Source organism: Diabrotica undecimpunctata, chromosome 9, assembly GCF_040954645.1.
Source record: "Diabrotica undecimpunctata isolate CICGRU chromosome 9, icDiaUnde3, whole genome shotgun sequence".
NCBI lineage: Eukaryota > Metazoa > Arthropoda > Insecta > Coleoptera > Chrysomelidae > Diabrotica > Diabrotica undecimpunctata.
Window position 1 is genome coordinate 112,585,764 of NC_092811.1, and position 17,678 is coordinate 112,603,441.

The following is a 17,678-nucleotide window of genomic DNA, read 5'->3' on the forward strand; positions in this document are numbered from 1 at the left end:
ATTTTTTACTTAATATGCCCTGGGAGGGGGTTAAACCCCCTCTGAAAAACCCAAAACCCCCCTGAGTGCGCCACAGACCTACATCGTTTACGATCTACATTGTAACTATTTTTTGCATTAACCATCAATATACCTTCAAATACAAATTCTCTACTTAATTTATTAATATTGTAATAATACGTAAGCACCTACATAGAGGTTGCCTAGTTGTCCATTCGAGTTCTTTTTATACGCCACCTAAGCCGCGGCAAAGACAGTTGCCCGTTTTTATAGAAGTTTTTATATTTTATGATTTCACCCACTTGAAGTTTGCCCGTTTTTTTTATAAACTTCCTGAACGTCCACCTGAGTAGCAAAACTAGTAATTAAGCATTTTATTTTCGATGGATAATTACCTGCAATATATAAGGCCTTCCCGCATGCCAAAGTGGTCACCTTTCGATAATGGTACACCGCAAGAAACGCATGAAAAACAGTGAAGATGATAGACCAGATCCCGTGCTCTCATTACTAATTCGTTCGCCGATATGCCAGCATGACATCTACCGCACCTTGTGACTGCAAACATTCTGAAACAAAATAATTTATAGGTTAATATGTATGTAAAATGATCGTCGATACCTTTTAAGCATTTCTACATTGTACAATGATCTACAATAATAATTAATAACGTATAAATTACCAGTTTTATTACAAAAATATATGACAGTTGATTAAAACAATAAAAAAAAACAACAGTATATTAATATAAATTAAAGTGCCATCATAAAATAGGTCTCTCTCTTTCTGAATAGTTTTATTTTTCTTGTACTTTTCCTTTATCTATGTTTTTATCGTATCTTTTCATTTCTTCACCTCACTGTTAAAACTTTTTATTTTCTTTACATTCTTCTTTTCGTTCTTGATGTTTTTTTCTATTTTTTTTCATTCTTCTAGTCAGAATTATTTTTATGCGATCAATACAATGTATCCCTTTCACTGACTGGCCACTATAGAGTTTCTATAACTAGAACTCAATCTTTACAACATATAGCATGAAATTGTAGTTTTGAGCTGCTGTGTCTTGAACCAAAAGTAAAGAACTACAAAAAATTTGTATAGGTACTTATAAATGTGTCTAGAGAAGCTATCCCTAGAGTATGTAGACAACAATATGTTCCCGGGTTGTCCAGTGAGTCCAAAGAACTAATGAGAACATACAAAACCCTCTATTCCACTGACCCTTTTAGCCAAGAAACGGTTGACATCGGAGCAGTACTACTCCAACAGCTAAGTCAAGCCAGACAGAAAAAAACTTGTAAAAAAACTTAGCGGTAATCCAAAAGAACATAAATCACCTTGCAAGGTTACAGCAAAATAAGTCGCTGCTCAACTCCTTATGAATGGAAGAACCACGAACCGATATAAGGAAACAAACATTAAAAGAAGGTTGGATTTGGAGACAAACCACCTAGGAACTCCTTTTACACTAAAAAAAACTCCACAACGGTATGAACACGTTAAAATAGGAAAGCTGCAGGTATGCATGATATATGCAGTGAACAAATAAAGCATCGAGGCCAAGGAGCGAAAAACTGGATCTTGCAACTTTATAACACGTGCTATAAAGCCTGCGAAATTAGAAAATCATGGAGGAAATCCAAAGTAATAGTCTTGATAAAACCAGAAAAGGACCCAGAAAATCCCAGTAGCTACAGACCTATTTCGCTGTTGTGTCACTTTTTCAAACTATACGAGAGACTCATACTCCAGAATAGAAAAAAAATGTCGACAAGCACCTCAACCCACAACATGAAGGATTTAGATCCGGCAAATATTGTATCGGTCAAGTCATCGCAATAACAAAACACATTGAAGAGGGCTTTAAAGAAAAACTTATAACAGGGGCTGCTTTCATAGATTTGGCAGCAGCCTATAACACAGTAAGGCACAAAACCTTGCTCCGCAAATTATACGACACTCTCAATGACCACCATCTGGGTAAGATCGTATATTCCTTACACTGCAAAACAGACGTTTTTCCGTTATGCTGGAGGGTAAAGTAAGTAGGTGGAGAGTTCAAAAAAACGTCCTCCCACAGGGAAGTGTTTTAGCACCAATGTTCTTCAATATATACACAAACAACCAACCTACGCCGACCGAAACCAAGCACTTCCTCTATGCTGACAAACTTGCAATATGTGCTCAAAGAAATAGTTATAAAGAAGTGGAGAAGAAACTCAAAACTGCCTTTAAAACAATGACAGCGTACTACCTGCAGAATTTCCTGTGACTCAATCTCTCTAAAACCCAAGTCTGCGCTTTCCACCTTCGCGGCCAGCAAAAGGAAGCCAAGCAAAAACTTCAAATTGCGTGGAATAGTGATACAGTAATACACACAAACCAATCTATATATCTTGGAGTAACTCTGAACTCGTCTGTACACCTTGTCTGTAGGTGAGTTCCTCACCTACAGACAACATTCCAAAAAAACGAGAGGGTAAACAACAACTAGAAACAGCATACTCAGAAAGCTAACTGGAAGTAAATGGGGTGCACGTCCTGGCGTTTTAAGAACAACAGCACAGGCTCTGTGTTTCTCAATTGCTGAATATTCGTGCCCCGTTTGGTTCAGGTCTGCCCACACCAAGCAAGTTGATACTGCGTTAAATGAGACATGCGGGATAGTAACGGGGTGCATGATACCAACTCCACTCTCAAATCTATATAAAGCAGCGGCTTTTGCAGAACCCTCAACACGCAGAGGCGTTGCAGAGCACATATAGAAAATTAAACAGATCACGGACGAGCGGCATGCCCTATACAAAGCTTGAACACCACGAACGCGACTAAAATCCAGGAAAAGCTTCCTTGGAACAGTGCCTGAGTATTTTCCTCTTCCCCAGGTTCAATGGATTGGCCAGTCCCTAGACTTGGAAAACTATGAATAGAATAAGAACAGGGGTCGCTCCAGTAAAATCAAACAAGGCAAAATGGGGAAAAATAGACCAAGATAATATGAACTGTGACGGAGAAACGGAGAAACACAGAATATGGAACATCTTCTTACATGCAGAAACTGTCCTCATCGATGTAACCTCTAAGATTTGTGGTTCGCCAACAAAGATGGAACCGAAGTAGCCCGATATTGGGCCGATCGAATACCAAAAATCAAATTCGAATTTTCATGTTATAGGTTTCGAAGACTGATCTCCAGTAATAAAAATTTCATTAAAAATGGCAAAAATCACGCAAAGTTTATTTATTGAACAGATTTAGAGAAACTGACTTCATTTGCGGCAAAATACAAAAATTGCATAGGAAAGATGCACTCCTCACCTTTGAAATGTATTTTGATCTTTGTTGATAGGTCACACTAATCAAAAGATACATATTTTTTACCGTCGAAATGATAAAAATTTTATTCAACATTGATTTCGCGCGAGCAACTGACATTCAAAATCGCCTGTCGCTTCAAGTGTTGTTTGTGAGAGAACAGTTCATTCTACACAAAAACTGCTAATTAAAATTTTTGTTTAAAATTGTCTCAGCTACATTTTTTATTTAAAACATTTTTTTCTACGCTTACACATTCTTGGTATATAAATGTTTTTGCGTTTTTACCCCCCTACGAGTGGGGTTTTGGGGTGAAGCCCGGGGATAAAATGGTAAACTTTTTTGCATCTTTTTTGGGGTCCCAAAGTTGATATTCTCGGCAAAATTCAACTTGTTTGTATGATTTTTAGGGGCCAAATCTCTGACCACTGGACTATTAATTATTGTTATTATTCGTGGTGCTATTACTTCATAGTTTCAAATTTTCTTTTGGATGGTCATCTTCACTATTATTCCTAGCCTCTTCTTCTTTTTGTGTTCCATTCTACGTCTGAATAGTATAATGTATATTTTTAGAAATTAAAGTTAGAAATAAAAATAAAGGAAAAATATGAAAAAGATGTCAAAAAAAACTCGAATTTAATACTTAGTAATAATAAAAGTGAATGTCTGTAATAAAAGTATTACAGATATTCTCTCACATGCACACTTATGTACATATTTTTGACTTAAACAGCCCTTTCGGATTCCTATCTGATCCGATCAAAATTTTTATAAAATCAATTTACATGCCAATTACTCCAGGATATTTCCATTCCAATAATTAAATTTTTTCTGCGTGCCTTATCAATATTTACATAATGAATAAGCAGGGTGGTACCCGGTTGGTGTTACGTCTTCGCTATTTTTTTTGTAAAATGAGGACTTAATCGCATAGCTGACATATCCATTAGCCTATAATTATTATGCAGATATGCTTATAAATGAAACAGATCGCGCTCGTACGAAATTTAAAAAAGGTATAATTATTTTTCTAATAAATTATTATTTTATTGTCTTTGCTTTTGCTACTATGCAGGGAAATTATATTTTCTCGTTACTTATATCCCATCAGCTTCGACTTTGTTTATGTCGATTTTACATACAAGCATACACTTCATTATAATCTTCACTTTTACTTTTTTCAAGCAGCAATAAATTAACAGTAGGTTTTCAACGGGAAACCTTTTTATATATTTACCCTTTATGCCTAATACAATAGTAACGTTTTCTGCTTTTTTTTTGCAGTGTTGCCATCTATCTAAGATTGATGATTACTACAAATAATCTAATTCTATCAAAATTTATCCTTAAACGGTTATTCTGTATCAATGATCCATCAAGCTTTCTTAAGATCTTGTTTTTGGACTATTGCCTCCCCGCGAAGAAGAATGTTCATCCCTAACGTACATTGAAAATTTGAAAAAGTTTACGAATTTTGTCGTAAAAATTTAAAGCTTCAAAATGATAAAGCCAAGTCCAGGCTCGACATGCAAGCCACTTTTACAACTTTCGAAAAAGGTCTTTGTGTTCGTGTTTACGACTCGGTAGTTAAGTGCTGTAAAAAGTGCCTAAAAGTTGCACAAATTGGTCTTTTATGTGCAAAATGTGGAACGTTATCACATAGTGGCGGCCTGAAACAATTAAAACGTATTAAATATATCGACGATGAAAAAGTTATATGCTGTGAAGAAAGTGATATTTTAAGAGATCCAGCAAACGAAATCTTGGATAAAGAGGCTGACGATGAGGATCCGAAGCTAACTGAAATCAGGTGTTTAAAGAAAATTATTAATGAGAATGACATTATACTATCAAATCAACAAATAGCGATAAAAATTTATTTAAATATATGCAATTATCCGACTAGTCGGCCACTACTCAACAAAATATGAATTTAATAAACCATTGATAAAGAAAGGAGTTCTTCAACAAAAACTCTATTTAAAAATGTTAAATAAAAATAAACAAGTTGTTTCCTTAATCGAAAATAATAAACAATTATCAGCTGATATTTTAAGAATACAAACGGAAGCAAAATGTTCAGATGTTATTAATTTAACAAACGACGAAAATTTGATAAATATTGAGAATACAAATTTGGTTACAAATAATAGTGGTCAAGAATGGAAAATGGTTAGACACAAAAAAAGGAATGGACGTATTGTTATAGGTAATAATGAGAACTCCGAAATTAGTGGCGTCCCAAAATTTAGTCATCTCCATATTACTAGAGTAGACCAACATACAACGGCAGAAAATCTTAAGAATTATAATAAGATGTTAGAAAAACACTTTCCAGAAGTAATATGTACGTCATTAACGGCTAAGCATCCCAACATTATATTTATCTCTTAAAGTTTCAATTTTTAAACAAAATTTCGGTATAGCGATGGACCCAAAACTATGGCCAGTAGGCTCCTATGTAAGTAGGTTTTGTATGAAGCGCCCAACACACACGCAAATAAAGTGAAGTATGAAGAAATGACTTTTAAACAGAAAAAAGGAAGGGATGAGTGCGATCTCATACTGTCAAATAATCAGGGACTAAATCAATTTAAAATGGATTGTTTATTTGCTGATTATAAGGAGTCTGATTTAAAATTTCGTTGTATGACTGAAACGTAGTCAGCAGATGGCGAGGTGATTCATTATAGTTTTCCAAATTTTAAGATTGTAAATTCTTTCAGTAAATCCCAATATACATGTGGTGGCGTTGCAGTTTGGGCAAGGGATGATATTAAAGTAAGTTCCACTTTACTCGATCAGTACTGTGTTGAAAAAGACATTGAGGTATCTGGACTGAAGTGGCATTATAATTCAAATCAACACACAATTTTAGTATGCTACAGATCTCCTAAAGGTAAATTTGATGTATTTTATGAAAAACTTAATCTTATTTTAAATTTCAATTGTAAATCAAATCAATTTATATTTTTAACAGGCGATTTTAATGTAAATTCCACGACACGAAATAATTCACACAGATTTTCTGGTCTTCTAGCATTTTATGGATTATCACCCAGGAACTTTACACCTTCAAGGTCGACTTCCACATGCGGAAATATTTTGGGTCAGGTATATACAAATTGTGATGATTGTATAGGTACTGTAAATGTTAATACTAAATTGGATCACGATATATTCCTTTTGAGGTTGAAATTTATTAATCTTACTATGACATCAGTTCGAAATACTTATAGCGTAACACATGAAGGCGCTATAAATGCATTCAACAATCTCTTGAGTGAAGAAACATGGCAAGATGTTTATCATGCAACTAATGTTGAGAGTAAATATAATGTCTTTCATAATAATTTACCGTTCTGTTTCAATATTAGTTATCCTATTAGAAAAATCAAACATTACCAAAACCAAAAAAAACATGGGTCACACAAGAAGTAAAATCTTTTCCAGATAGTCTGAAATATTTGTATATTTTGTGTAAGGCATACCCTGAGCTAAAAACTCTATATAGACAAAAAAATATCAGCGCACAGTTCTTGTTGAGACCACAAAGGGTCAGTTTTATTTTAACAAATTCTCTGAATACTCTCACAAAAACAAAACCACATGGGCTGTTATAAATGACGTTAATGGAAAACAAAAAAATCACAAAAATATCTGTCTAAAAATAGATGATACTGGGATTACAGATTCAGATACATTATCAAAAAAATTTAATGATTACTTTATAGATGCACCAGAAGACGATATCTTAACAGAGGAAGATATCTTAGACATAACAAAATATAAAATTAAAAATAAAGCATCGTGTGGTTTTGATGAAATATCACGTACTTACAGTAATTAAGAAAATTGCGTTCTCAGATTTTGACACTACTTGCTCACATTATAAATGCTTCTTCTAGTACTGGTGTTTTTCCCAATATGCTGAAAACTTCTATCATTTTACCGGTATTAAAACAAGGTGATCCCGAATTAAAGTCAAATTTTGGGCTATTTTCTGTTCCATCTGTGGTATCTAAGATTATTGAATATGCAATGCTAAAACAACTTTTATCATTTTTAGATATAAACCAAATTATCAAAAAGCATCAACATGGATTTCGAAATAAATTTTCTATTTCCACAGCCAGTAACAGTTTCTATGAGGAAGTTTTAATCTTAATTAAAAACAGTGAAAATCCAACTGCCATTTTTTGTGACCTCAGTCGTGCTTTTGATTGTGTGCAACACGATGTACTCCTCGATAGATTGTACAAATATGGTGTTAGGGGAGTTGCTCATAATTGGTTTGGATTCTATCTGAAAGACCGGCACCAAATAGCTAGAATAAAAATAACTTCAAGATTTCAATGTCTGCTCCGATTGTTAATTGGAGTTAAGACTGGAGTACCACAGGGCTCCATATTGGACCCGATAATATTTATTTTTTATATTAATGAACTACAATATGTAATGTCTGATGCATTTGTATCAGTTTATGCCGATGACTCAACAATGCGATAAAGACATACATTTTTTGCAAGATAAAATAACAAACTCACTGGAGACGTTTTCTGATTGGCCAGTAATCAGTTGCTCCTTTTCAATAATGTTCACAAAACTAAATTTTTGCCATTTACATCCCGTGCAAATTCTACTAAACCTGATCTAAGTATTTCCTTCAAGGCGCAATGGTAAGGGTATTTTAAATTGTAGTGATGTAAAGTTTTTAGGAGTGAGTTTCGACTCTTATTTATCTTCTAAGACTCATTGTTGGAATGTATGTAAACACTCAATTCTAAATGTTATCAATTGAGAAATTTGGGTAGAATACTTAGTCTGCAACACCTTCGTCTTTTTTGCCTGTATTCGTCCACTGCTAGACATTGGCCTCTTCTATTTGCTTCCATTGATCTCTACTCTTGGCAATTTCCATCCACTGCTTATCCGCGACTTGTTTGATATCATCTATTAATAATTAATAATTAGTAATTAGTCTACGGACTTGAATTTGTATATTGTTTACAGTGATTAAACTTCCATTGTTTAAAAAAAATTCATCTACGATTGGTTTGCTTTAAAACTTAATACAGATACGATTGCTGGTGATTCTTGATGAAAAAAGAATGATGTTTGGACTAACTAGAGTCCCTAATACATGTAAGTATTCTCCTAATTTGACATTATTGAGAGAATTGAAAACAATTGCTTGTAGTTTGGATGGATAGATTGGTTCTTGTTAGTTACTGTCTGTAGCTGATTAAGATAAAGGTGGTCGTGAAGTAGATTGAGATAATTCATCGTTATTTTCAGTAACATCAAATTCCAAATGATTATATTATATTATATTTTATATTTTTGATGATAAAAACTGGTGTCGATAAATGGCTGGTATAATTTATGCATTGTGTTTCTAAGATTTATTTATCGACTATCGACTTATCAGTTTAATGAGTCACGCGCTCAAAATTTTTATGAAAATATTGCATTGTCGCATATATAAACTTTGTGAGGGGATAACTGGTGATGAGCAGTTTGGTTTCCGAAACGGTATGGGTACTCGAGTTTTTTTTTGCATGCGAATACTCTTACAAAAGAGCATTGAGTTTCGGAAAAATATTTACGTATGTTTTATAGATTTCGAAAAAGCCTTTGATAGAGTACCACATACATTATTATTTCAATGCTTAGACTCAGTTGGTCTAGACACGTATGACATTAGATTGTTTAAAAATATTTACTACAATCAGACCGCTTGTGGTAAGGTGGACCAAGAGGTTTCAGCTAAAGTTTCTATTAAGCGTGGTGTCAGACAGGGATATTGTTTAATGCCTACACTGAACCAGTTTTTGAAATAGCGTTAAATAATCGCCGCGAAGGTGTTAAGATCGGTGGTGAAATTATTAACAACATCAGATAACCGATGACACCGCAATAATGGCAGAGAGTCTAGAAGATCTTCAAACTCTGTTGAATGCTGTAAACGACGAATGCACTGAAAAGGGCTTAACAATCAACGCAAAAAAAAAACAAAATGGATGGTGGTCGGAAAAATTTATCTCGAAGACTCAGTACTAAGATTAGATAACAAAATCCTGGAAAGGGTGGAACACTTTAGATATCTGGGTAGCTGGATTGACTGCAGGGTTGAAAGTGACGAGGAAATTTCGACCAGAATAGAACTCGCACGGAAAAACTTTAATAACTGGCTTTCTGTATTATGCAGTAGAAGTTTGTCGTTGACCACACGTCTAAGAGTATTGAAGTGCTACGTCTGGTCCACTTTGTTCTATGGATGTGAAACCTGGACAACAAAAATGAAAAATCTTAACAAATTAGAAGCGTTTGAGATATGGTGTTACCGTCGCATGCTCAGAATCCCGTGGACAGCACACATATCTAACGAACGCGTGCTAGAGACGGTGCACAAAGAGCGAACATTGATCAACATCATCAAAATGAGAAAGGTCCAATACTTCGGTCATATCATGAGAGGACCTAAATATCGCTTACTCCGGTTAATCATTCAGGGCAAAATCGAAGGAAAACGTTGGGTCGGAAGAAAACAACTGTCCTGGCTGCGTAACATTAGACAATGGACAGGTCAAACGGTCAAGGAACTGTTTCATCTAGCTGCCGACCGAGAATCATTTCATCAGCTTGTCAATATGACGATAGCCAACGCTTGAATACAAGCACGGCACACAAAGAAGAAGAAGTTTCTAAGATACTGTGATAACAGATTTCCCTAATAATAATAAAATATGTACTCACAGGGTAGAAGGAGTCGCGGAAGAAGACGCATCTCCTGGTTAAATAATTTGAGAGCTTGGTTTAACTGCACTTCTGCTGACCTCTTTAGAGCAGCGGTATCGAAAGTGCGAATTGCCATGATGGTTGCTAACCTTCTTAGAGGAGATGGCACATGAAGAAGAAGAAGAAGATGTACTTACAGATCTTATTACTTTGACGCACAATGAACATTATAACACTGTATAATGGTGCAATGTAAGAATTTTACGATTGCTATTACATACTATGTAAACTTAACAATTTGTCAGGATCGATCAAAAAAGTGTCTATGATCATTGTATATCGACGCCGTAGATTCTACTACCACAATTAATTAGTATATTTGTTTTTACTGTATTAAATATGCTTTAAAAATAAACATTCTATATATAGTTTATTTTCCAAAATCAAACCAACTCTTTGCACCACCAACCGTGAGAAAGTTTATTTGTAACTTTATTTCACGTCTAATTTCGACCAGCTATAAAGTGCATATTTTTGAATTAACGCTTTTTGTTTTATCCAACGCGATATTTATCAGAAACCCACTTGAAACAATAGACCCAAAAATACACGGAATTGGCAGGTAGTATCATGACTAGTAGAAAATCAATCACGTCCAATTAAATTTCAACTGTAAACACATCCTTCAAAAGCGCCCTCTACCGAAAGTTCCCCTCAAGAATTTTAATGAACCCCTCAAGAATTTGTTCTCGTTAAAACGTTGCGTAAGATCTGAAAGAATCCCGAGCTTTTATGTAAAACTTAAAAAAATCTGAATGGAAAAGTGTGGTCCCGCTGATCGTCTAGAATTTACTACCGAACATTTCAGATGAATGACGACGTTCTCGGTCAGTAGAATTTTTGGAACAAAGAATATCAATTTCACTAATTGGCTACAAAACCCAAAGTGTTTGGAATTTTTACATGTAATTAAATTGTTGATTTTATTTTGGTTTCGTATCTCACAAATATGTGTAAAAAGAAGAAGAGTTTTGCCAGAAACCCCAAATATATCACCAGAGAGAATTAACATCATATGCGCTATACGCTCTTGTGGAACTCGAAAATCCTCTTTTATGTGAGAAATCAATCCTTTCAGTTTCTTTTTTCTTATATGAAGAGCTCAGGGCTAAAAGGATGAGGGTACAAAACAACTAGTTTTGATAAATTAGGTTTTTAAGTTTTAAAACTAGATATAAAAATAATTAATAAAAAAGAGCACTTCATTTCGGTTACTAATTCAGGCAGTAACTTACAGTGAAAGTATAGGTTATGTTTTTGGGTTATCAATTTACAAAAATTACTATAATTATAAATTTATTTGATGATGACTTGAAGAAACACTCAGGCCCGAAGTGGATAAAAACTGCCTACAACAGAGAGATGTGGAAGAAGGAAGAGGAGGTCTATGTAGAAAAATTGGACAGCAAGGGCTGTATAGATAGATAGAGATAAATTTATTTATCTTTCCATGTCATGAAATCTCGGGATAAACGGATGAGGGTCCACTAACGTGTCTTAAAATGAAACTAAAAATGCAGAAAAGGTAGTCTATATTTTAGGTAGTAATAGATAAAATGAAAAGCTTTAGGCATCTAACAGTTCGTCAAAATATGCTTAAGACTTTACAAGGCAAAATTTTTTCAAATGCTGAATATCGTGGTATTTTGCTTTATTTAAAGATGAATGTCCACAATATGCTAGCTCTGGCAGGTGAAAACAGCCTTCTGGTAGTGCAATTTGTTTCCTCTTAGCTTAGGCTTAGTAACAGTACTTTCTTCATTTAGGACAATAATAGTCTCGATCGTTTCGTGAACAAACATTCCCACCGCGGCATCAAATAGGAAATAAGCTCCTTCCTCCACCTTGCCCTTCCACTATCATTCTCCCATTATCTCTGCCACGCTACTATTGTTCTTTCTCTCTCATTTTCATCTATATTTCCATCCATCCTCCTTGCATACACACTCACTCGCTGTTTGCACAACAAAACGATCGGTATCACCGCTCCATCGACATATAGAGCCTCATTTGAAACCGTTCTATATGCGCTAGATACCCTGAGGAGCATTTGCCTTTGCGAAGTATTCATCAGCTTAGCGTATTTTACAGTATTCAGTACACTACACCACAAGGGGCAGCGCACTGGAGCCACAATGGAGTCTTCCGACTGGAAGACTCCATTTAGCACCTTTCTTTGGTGCTACCTGAGCCTACAATGTTTGGCATCAGCCATATCAACGCCTCCAGATTTCGGTTTCCCTTTTTTACCATCTTTTGGATGTGTACTCCGAACCTTAGTCCTTCTGATAACCAGACTCCCAGATACTTAATCGATTTAACCGGTGCAACCTCCACGCCTTCGAACTTTGAGAACTAACACCTCATTTTTCTGAGATAGATACACCGCTAGCTGTAAACCGTTCTCTCTGATCCACCTACTAATGCGACGCAGGGCTGTGTTAGTCGCATTAGCCATGTCCGTTTTCTGACTCGCCTTCGCAACCAGTACGAGATCATCGGCATAACCTGCAAGAGTGCATCCCCTTGGCCCCTGTTACCTCAACAGCCAGTCGTACAGGACATTCCACAGGATGGGACCTAGTACTGAACCCTGCGGAACACCCTGCGACAAACTGATTCTGGTATCTTTTTCTCTTATGGACCTGTCAGTAAAGTATCTGTCAATTACATTGACCAGGTACTCACTAACGCCCAATTCTCTTAGCCTGGACACGATTTTTCCCATGATGCCGTGTTAAAGGCATTAGTGACGTCAAGCGGGATGAGAGCCACCCATCTTTTTATATCCTGCGTAACTAAAAAGTTTACTTCTGTGACCGCACCTATGGTGCACCTTTTGGCCCTAAAACCATATTGGCGGTCACTCAGCGCATGCTTTTCTTCTAGCTCTCGCTCAAGGCGGCCTTTTACAAGCTGCTCATACAATTTAGCTATCTAACTAAGAAGGCAAATTGGCCGAAATCGCTTTGGATAAGGACAATCTTAGCTTCTTTCAACATTGTTGGAAACTGCTGTTGCTTAAGCAGTTTGTTTAGCAATCTCAGAAAAACCTGCGGGTATCTTAGTGCGGCGAGTCTTACTGTCTTCGGCACGACTCCATCTATGCCAGGTACCCTTCGGATCTTAATCCGTCCAACAGCTTCGCAGAGTTCCAATTCAGTAAAAGGTTCCGCATCTACGAAACCAATAACCCTTTCACGTCTATCCTTCAACTGAAGAAAGACTTCCCGTATTAAACGGAGTTTCTGCTCTTCAGGCAGGGGTAGGATGTCTTTTTTCCCTTTAATTCAGTACAGACAATCTTGAAGCCCTGCCTCCAGATATCTGTCACTAAATCCTGAAGCAAGCTTGCTTAGATTGCTAAATTCTTGCTTAGATCTTCTTATCTCATTTCTGTATTCATTCTGCATTTACATTAAATTCTTTATTCTGTCTTTAAAATCTCCTGCTTGTACTCTTCTTAACCTCTTAAATGCTCTTCTTACTCTCATGTAATTTGTTCTCAGATTTTCAAGCTGCTCGTTCCACCAGTATGGTTGTTTTCTTTCATACCTTCCATTTGATGTTACACAAGCCAACTCCTGTGCATCACGCAGACACTCAATTAACTCACGCACATCCTCACATGAAGTAAACCTTTTTTCTAATGTGATTGTAGAAAAGTGTCTACTTGTTGCCCAGTGTTGTTGTAGCCTTTAGAAAAAAGGAAGAAAACATGATATTAGTGCACTGAGTCTTTTGTGCCAGTGTGTGTGGAGCAATATTTTAGAATGTAACAGAGTGTTTAAAATTTGTAATTTTCTGCGAGAAAAGTTTTTAATCAAGTGTGCTTTAAATAAAAAGTTTTAGAAGAAATGTTACTCTTCATCTTTTTAGTTTTTTTATCATATGAAGTTATACACATCTACCATGGCCTGTACCACTAAAGACAAATTTATTCACAAGCCTTAATTTCTTACGTACTGGTGGAACAAATTACTTAACATTAAGCAGCAAAAATGTTAAATATTTTTAAAATGATACATAAACCTTAAAATATTAAAGAACATGTAATAAGCTAGTCAAAAACTTTTAATAAACTAAAAATAAATAAAACATTTATTGTAATAATGACGTTTAAATACGTTAAACAGCGAAACTTCCTGTGACTGCAGGCTGCAGGAAACCTTTTTATGTCAGAAGATTCAAAATCATGTCAGAAGTAAAGCAAATTTTGTTAAAAACATAAAATAGACTATTTATCTCCGAAGGTTACCTCAAGAAAGAGAGTAACTCAGAGAGTAAAAGCATTTAAAGTAACCATTATTTTAAATCACATCAATTCTTTACATAACAAGTTTTATCCTGAAAAACAATTTCTTCCCCAATGTCAACTGTATCGATTTCAGATTTTTTTTGTATAGCAGAAAAATTGCTTTACAGCGAAAAATAATTGATGTTTACTTTACATCACATGCAGTGTGTAGATTCACAAGCCGTATATAAATATTGATATCGGGGTGATGAATTAACATCATTGGGTAAACCAACCTACAATAATATTTTCATATCGGGGAGGTATATATGTTATTGTTGGACTGGTAAAGCCCTCTTGTTTATGTTACGACTTAATGGGATATCAAATGCGGGTTTATGGTTATCTTAATAATTTTCGGGGACTTTACACTAGAGTAGCAAGACTTGTTAAATTGAAATAATAAATCGCTTCTTATTGTATTTAATTATTTTTTTCAACTCTTTTTTACCATAATTATATTCTGCTTCATATACTTTGGTATGTGAGTGTATTGAATAGATAGCAGATGCAGAATTTGCTTAATAGATTAAAATCAAATACCAGAGTTTTATAAAAATAAATAGTTTCACCTAGGATATAGTGTTCATAAGTGATATATATATATATATATATATATATATATATATATATATATGTATATATTGAAATGATATTGGACGTAGGAGGAGGAAAAATAGTGTTTAAAAAATTAATTTATAAGTTATATACTAGATATTAAAAGTATTTGGTTATTTTAATAAGTTATATACTAGAGAATGTTATAAAAATTATTTATATGAGGGCATTCCTAAGAAATTAGCATATAATAAGTGTAAAAAGTTTTATTTTAATAATTATAATATTGTAAATATATTTAAGTGAGCCATGTGCATAGGCAACCAACTATACACATAAATGACAGTTAGAGAAATTAATAATTTGCGAATGTGAAATAGGGTTAAGTGTAAGTTTATGTTTAATTTATATATAGTTAATGATTTAAGTTTATATTCTGATCTGAAAAGCCTAAATGTCGATAAAATTCTCGGTAGAAAAGTAAGGAATTCTCTAGATCACCGAAGATAACCGGTTTGCGAAATAGATTATTCCAGAAAATTCAGATATGTAGGAAATGGAACAAATCGAATAAGATTTCTTGCCAGATGGCTCTGGAACATTGAGAAGGTATAAATACTCGATGATTTGGATTCGATCGATAAATACTCGATGGAGTATAAAGATAATATTATTGAAGATTAAAAATTATGTTATGTAAAAATGGTAATTGGATAATGGAAGAAAGTATCAATTGAAAATTAAAATTATATAATATTTGGTGATTGGATATTGGTGTATTAAAAAGAAGAATAAATATAAATGCTATTAAGAAGAAAAATGTTTTAAATTGGTGGAAGCTGATAATTGGAAAAAGTAATTTCACAAAAACAAGGATAACCGAAGCTGAGAACGAAGACATTGAGTGGTGATTAAAATTTTTATTTTGGAGAACATTTTCATTTAGGCATTCAGTGAAAGAAAGGTACAAACTTTTGTTAATATAATTTAGTTAGTGTCATAAGAATTTCAATTTTAAAAATAGTTTGTTTAAAATATACATTGTCTATATAATTTAATTAGTTTCATAAGAATTTTAATTTAAAGATAGTTTATTTTAAATTTTGCATTGGTTATGTTAGATATATATGTGTGTTTCATAATAGATATAATAAAGGTAATTTCAAAAAGTGCTTACAAACTAATTCTTTGAGAACCGCGATAAAAACCCTATATATATATTATTACAAACACTCATTACTCATCATTCACAAATAATACATCATCACAATATATATATATATATATATATATATATATATATATATATATATATATATATATATATATATATATATATATATATGTATAATCCCGTATAAAAACCGTAAGGGGCAAACATGGCCTGGGAGTGATAAATGAAAACGGAGAGCGTTTTACAAATTTTTGTTCCAATCATAGCTTAGTTATTGGTGGAACCATCTTCCGACATAAAAATATCTACAAGGTTACATGGGCTGCACCAGTTCATACAATAGAAAATCAAATAGACCACATCGCCATATCAAAAAGATGGAAATCATCTCTTCTTGATGTACATAATAAAAGAGGAGCAGACATCGCAAGTGACCATCATCTCGTAATCGGTACCATTAAAATCAAGATGGCAAAAAACAAAATCACGCAAAACATCAACAAAACAACATACAATCTAAACAAATTTAAAACGGCTCCCAGAACGACACATATTTAGCGAGGAACTCCAACTTAAAACAAGAGAACGTGAAATAAATAGATGGGAAGATTTGACAGATGTTTTGACAGAAATAGCTGAAGATAAACTAGATAAAAAAGAGAAACAGAAAAGAATGGATGTCAGATAAAACTTGGAATCCTATCTAGGAAAGAAAACAGCAAAAGAAAGATATTTTGTAAGCAAGAACTGTAGAAGAAAGAGCGAGTCAAGAATAAGATTGGGAAGCAATAAATAAAGCAGTTAAAAGAAATGTAAAAAGAGACAAAGGAAGGTAGGCTAAAGAACTGGCCAAACAAAACAGCTGCACACCATAACAGAACTAGAGAGCTATACCAAATTACTAGACGACTAACAAAAAATGGGCCCAACTGTTCAAACATTGTAAGATCCAAGACAGATGAATTACTTACTACAACAAATGACCAAATAGATAGATAGAAAGAGTATTTTTAGGAGATGCTAGACACGCACGAAAAGTGGTAACATTATTAAGCTTCCAAAAAAGGGCAACCTCACAATGTGCAAAAATTGGAGAGGAATAACCTTGCTAACCGCAATAAATAAAATCTTCATGACCATCATACTTAAAAGATTAACAAACAAGATTGAATTTCGAGCTGGCCAAGCAAGATTTAGACCAGAATCCTCCTGCATAGACCCCATTAATACTGTGAGGGTAATAATGGAACAATCGGTTGAATGGAACACACCCCTATACATGGTTTTTGTTGACTTCGAGCGTGCTTCTAACAGCTTATCTCATGCTGCTTTATGGAAAATTTTAGAGCTAAGAAACATCCCACGTAAAGTAATTTCTATTATAAAGTCAATGTACAATTAGGCTAAATGCAGCGTGACACACAATGGAATCAACAGCGATGAATTTGACATACTTACTGGAGTCAGACAGAGAGGCGTACTTTCTCCGTTTATTTTTAACATAGCAGTAGACTATGATATCTCCAAACT

The 17,678-nt window shown here is 34.3% G+C and overlaps 1 protein-coding gene across 1 annotated transcript in view; it reads right to left on the reverse strand.

Annotated features, from left to right (window-relative positions):
- Nucleotides 1-17,678, reverse strand: part of LOC140450406 (LIM/homeobox protein Lhx9-like) — a 127,247-nt gene that overhangs the window by 67,406 nt on the left and 42,163 nt on the right. Inside the window, exon 3 of the mRNA XM_072544023.1 lies at nt 396-569. Within this exon, the coding sequence (XP_072400124.1) occupies nt 396-569 (174 nt within the window). The remainder of the gene's footprint in view (nt 1-395; nt 570-17,678) is intronic.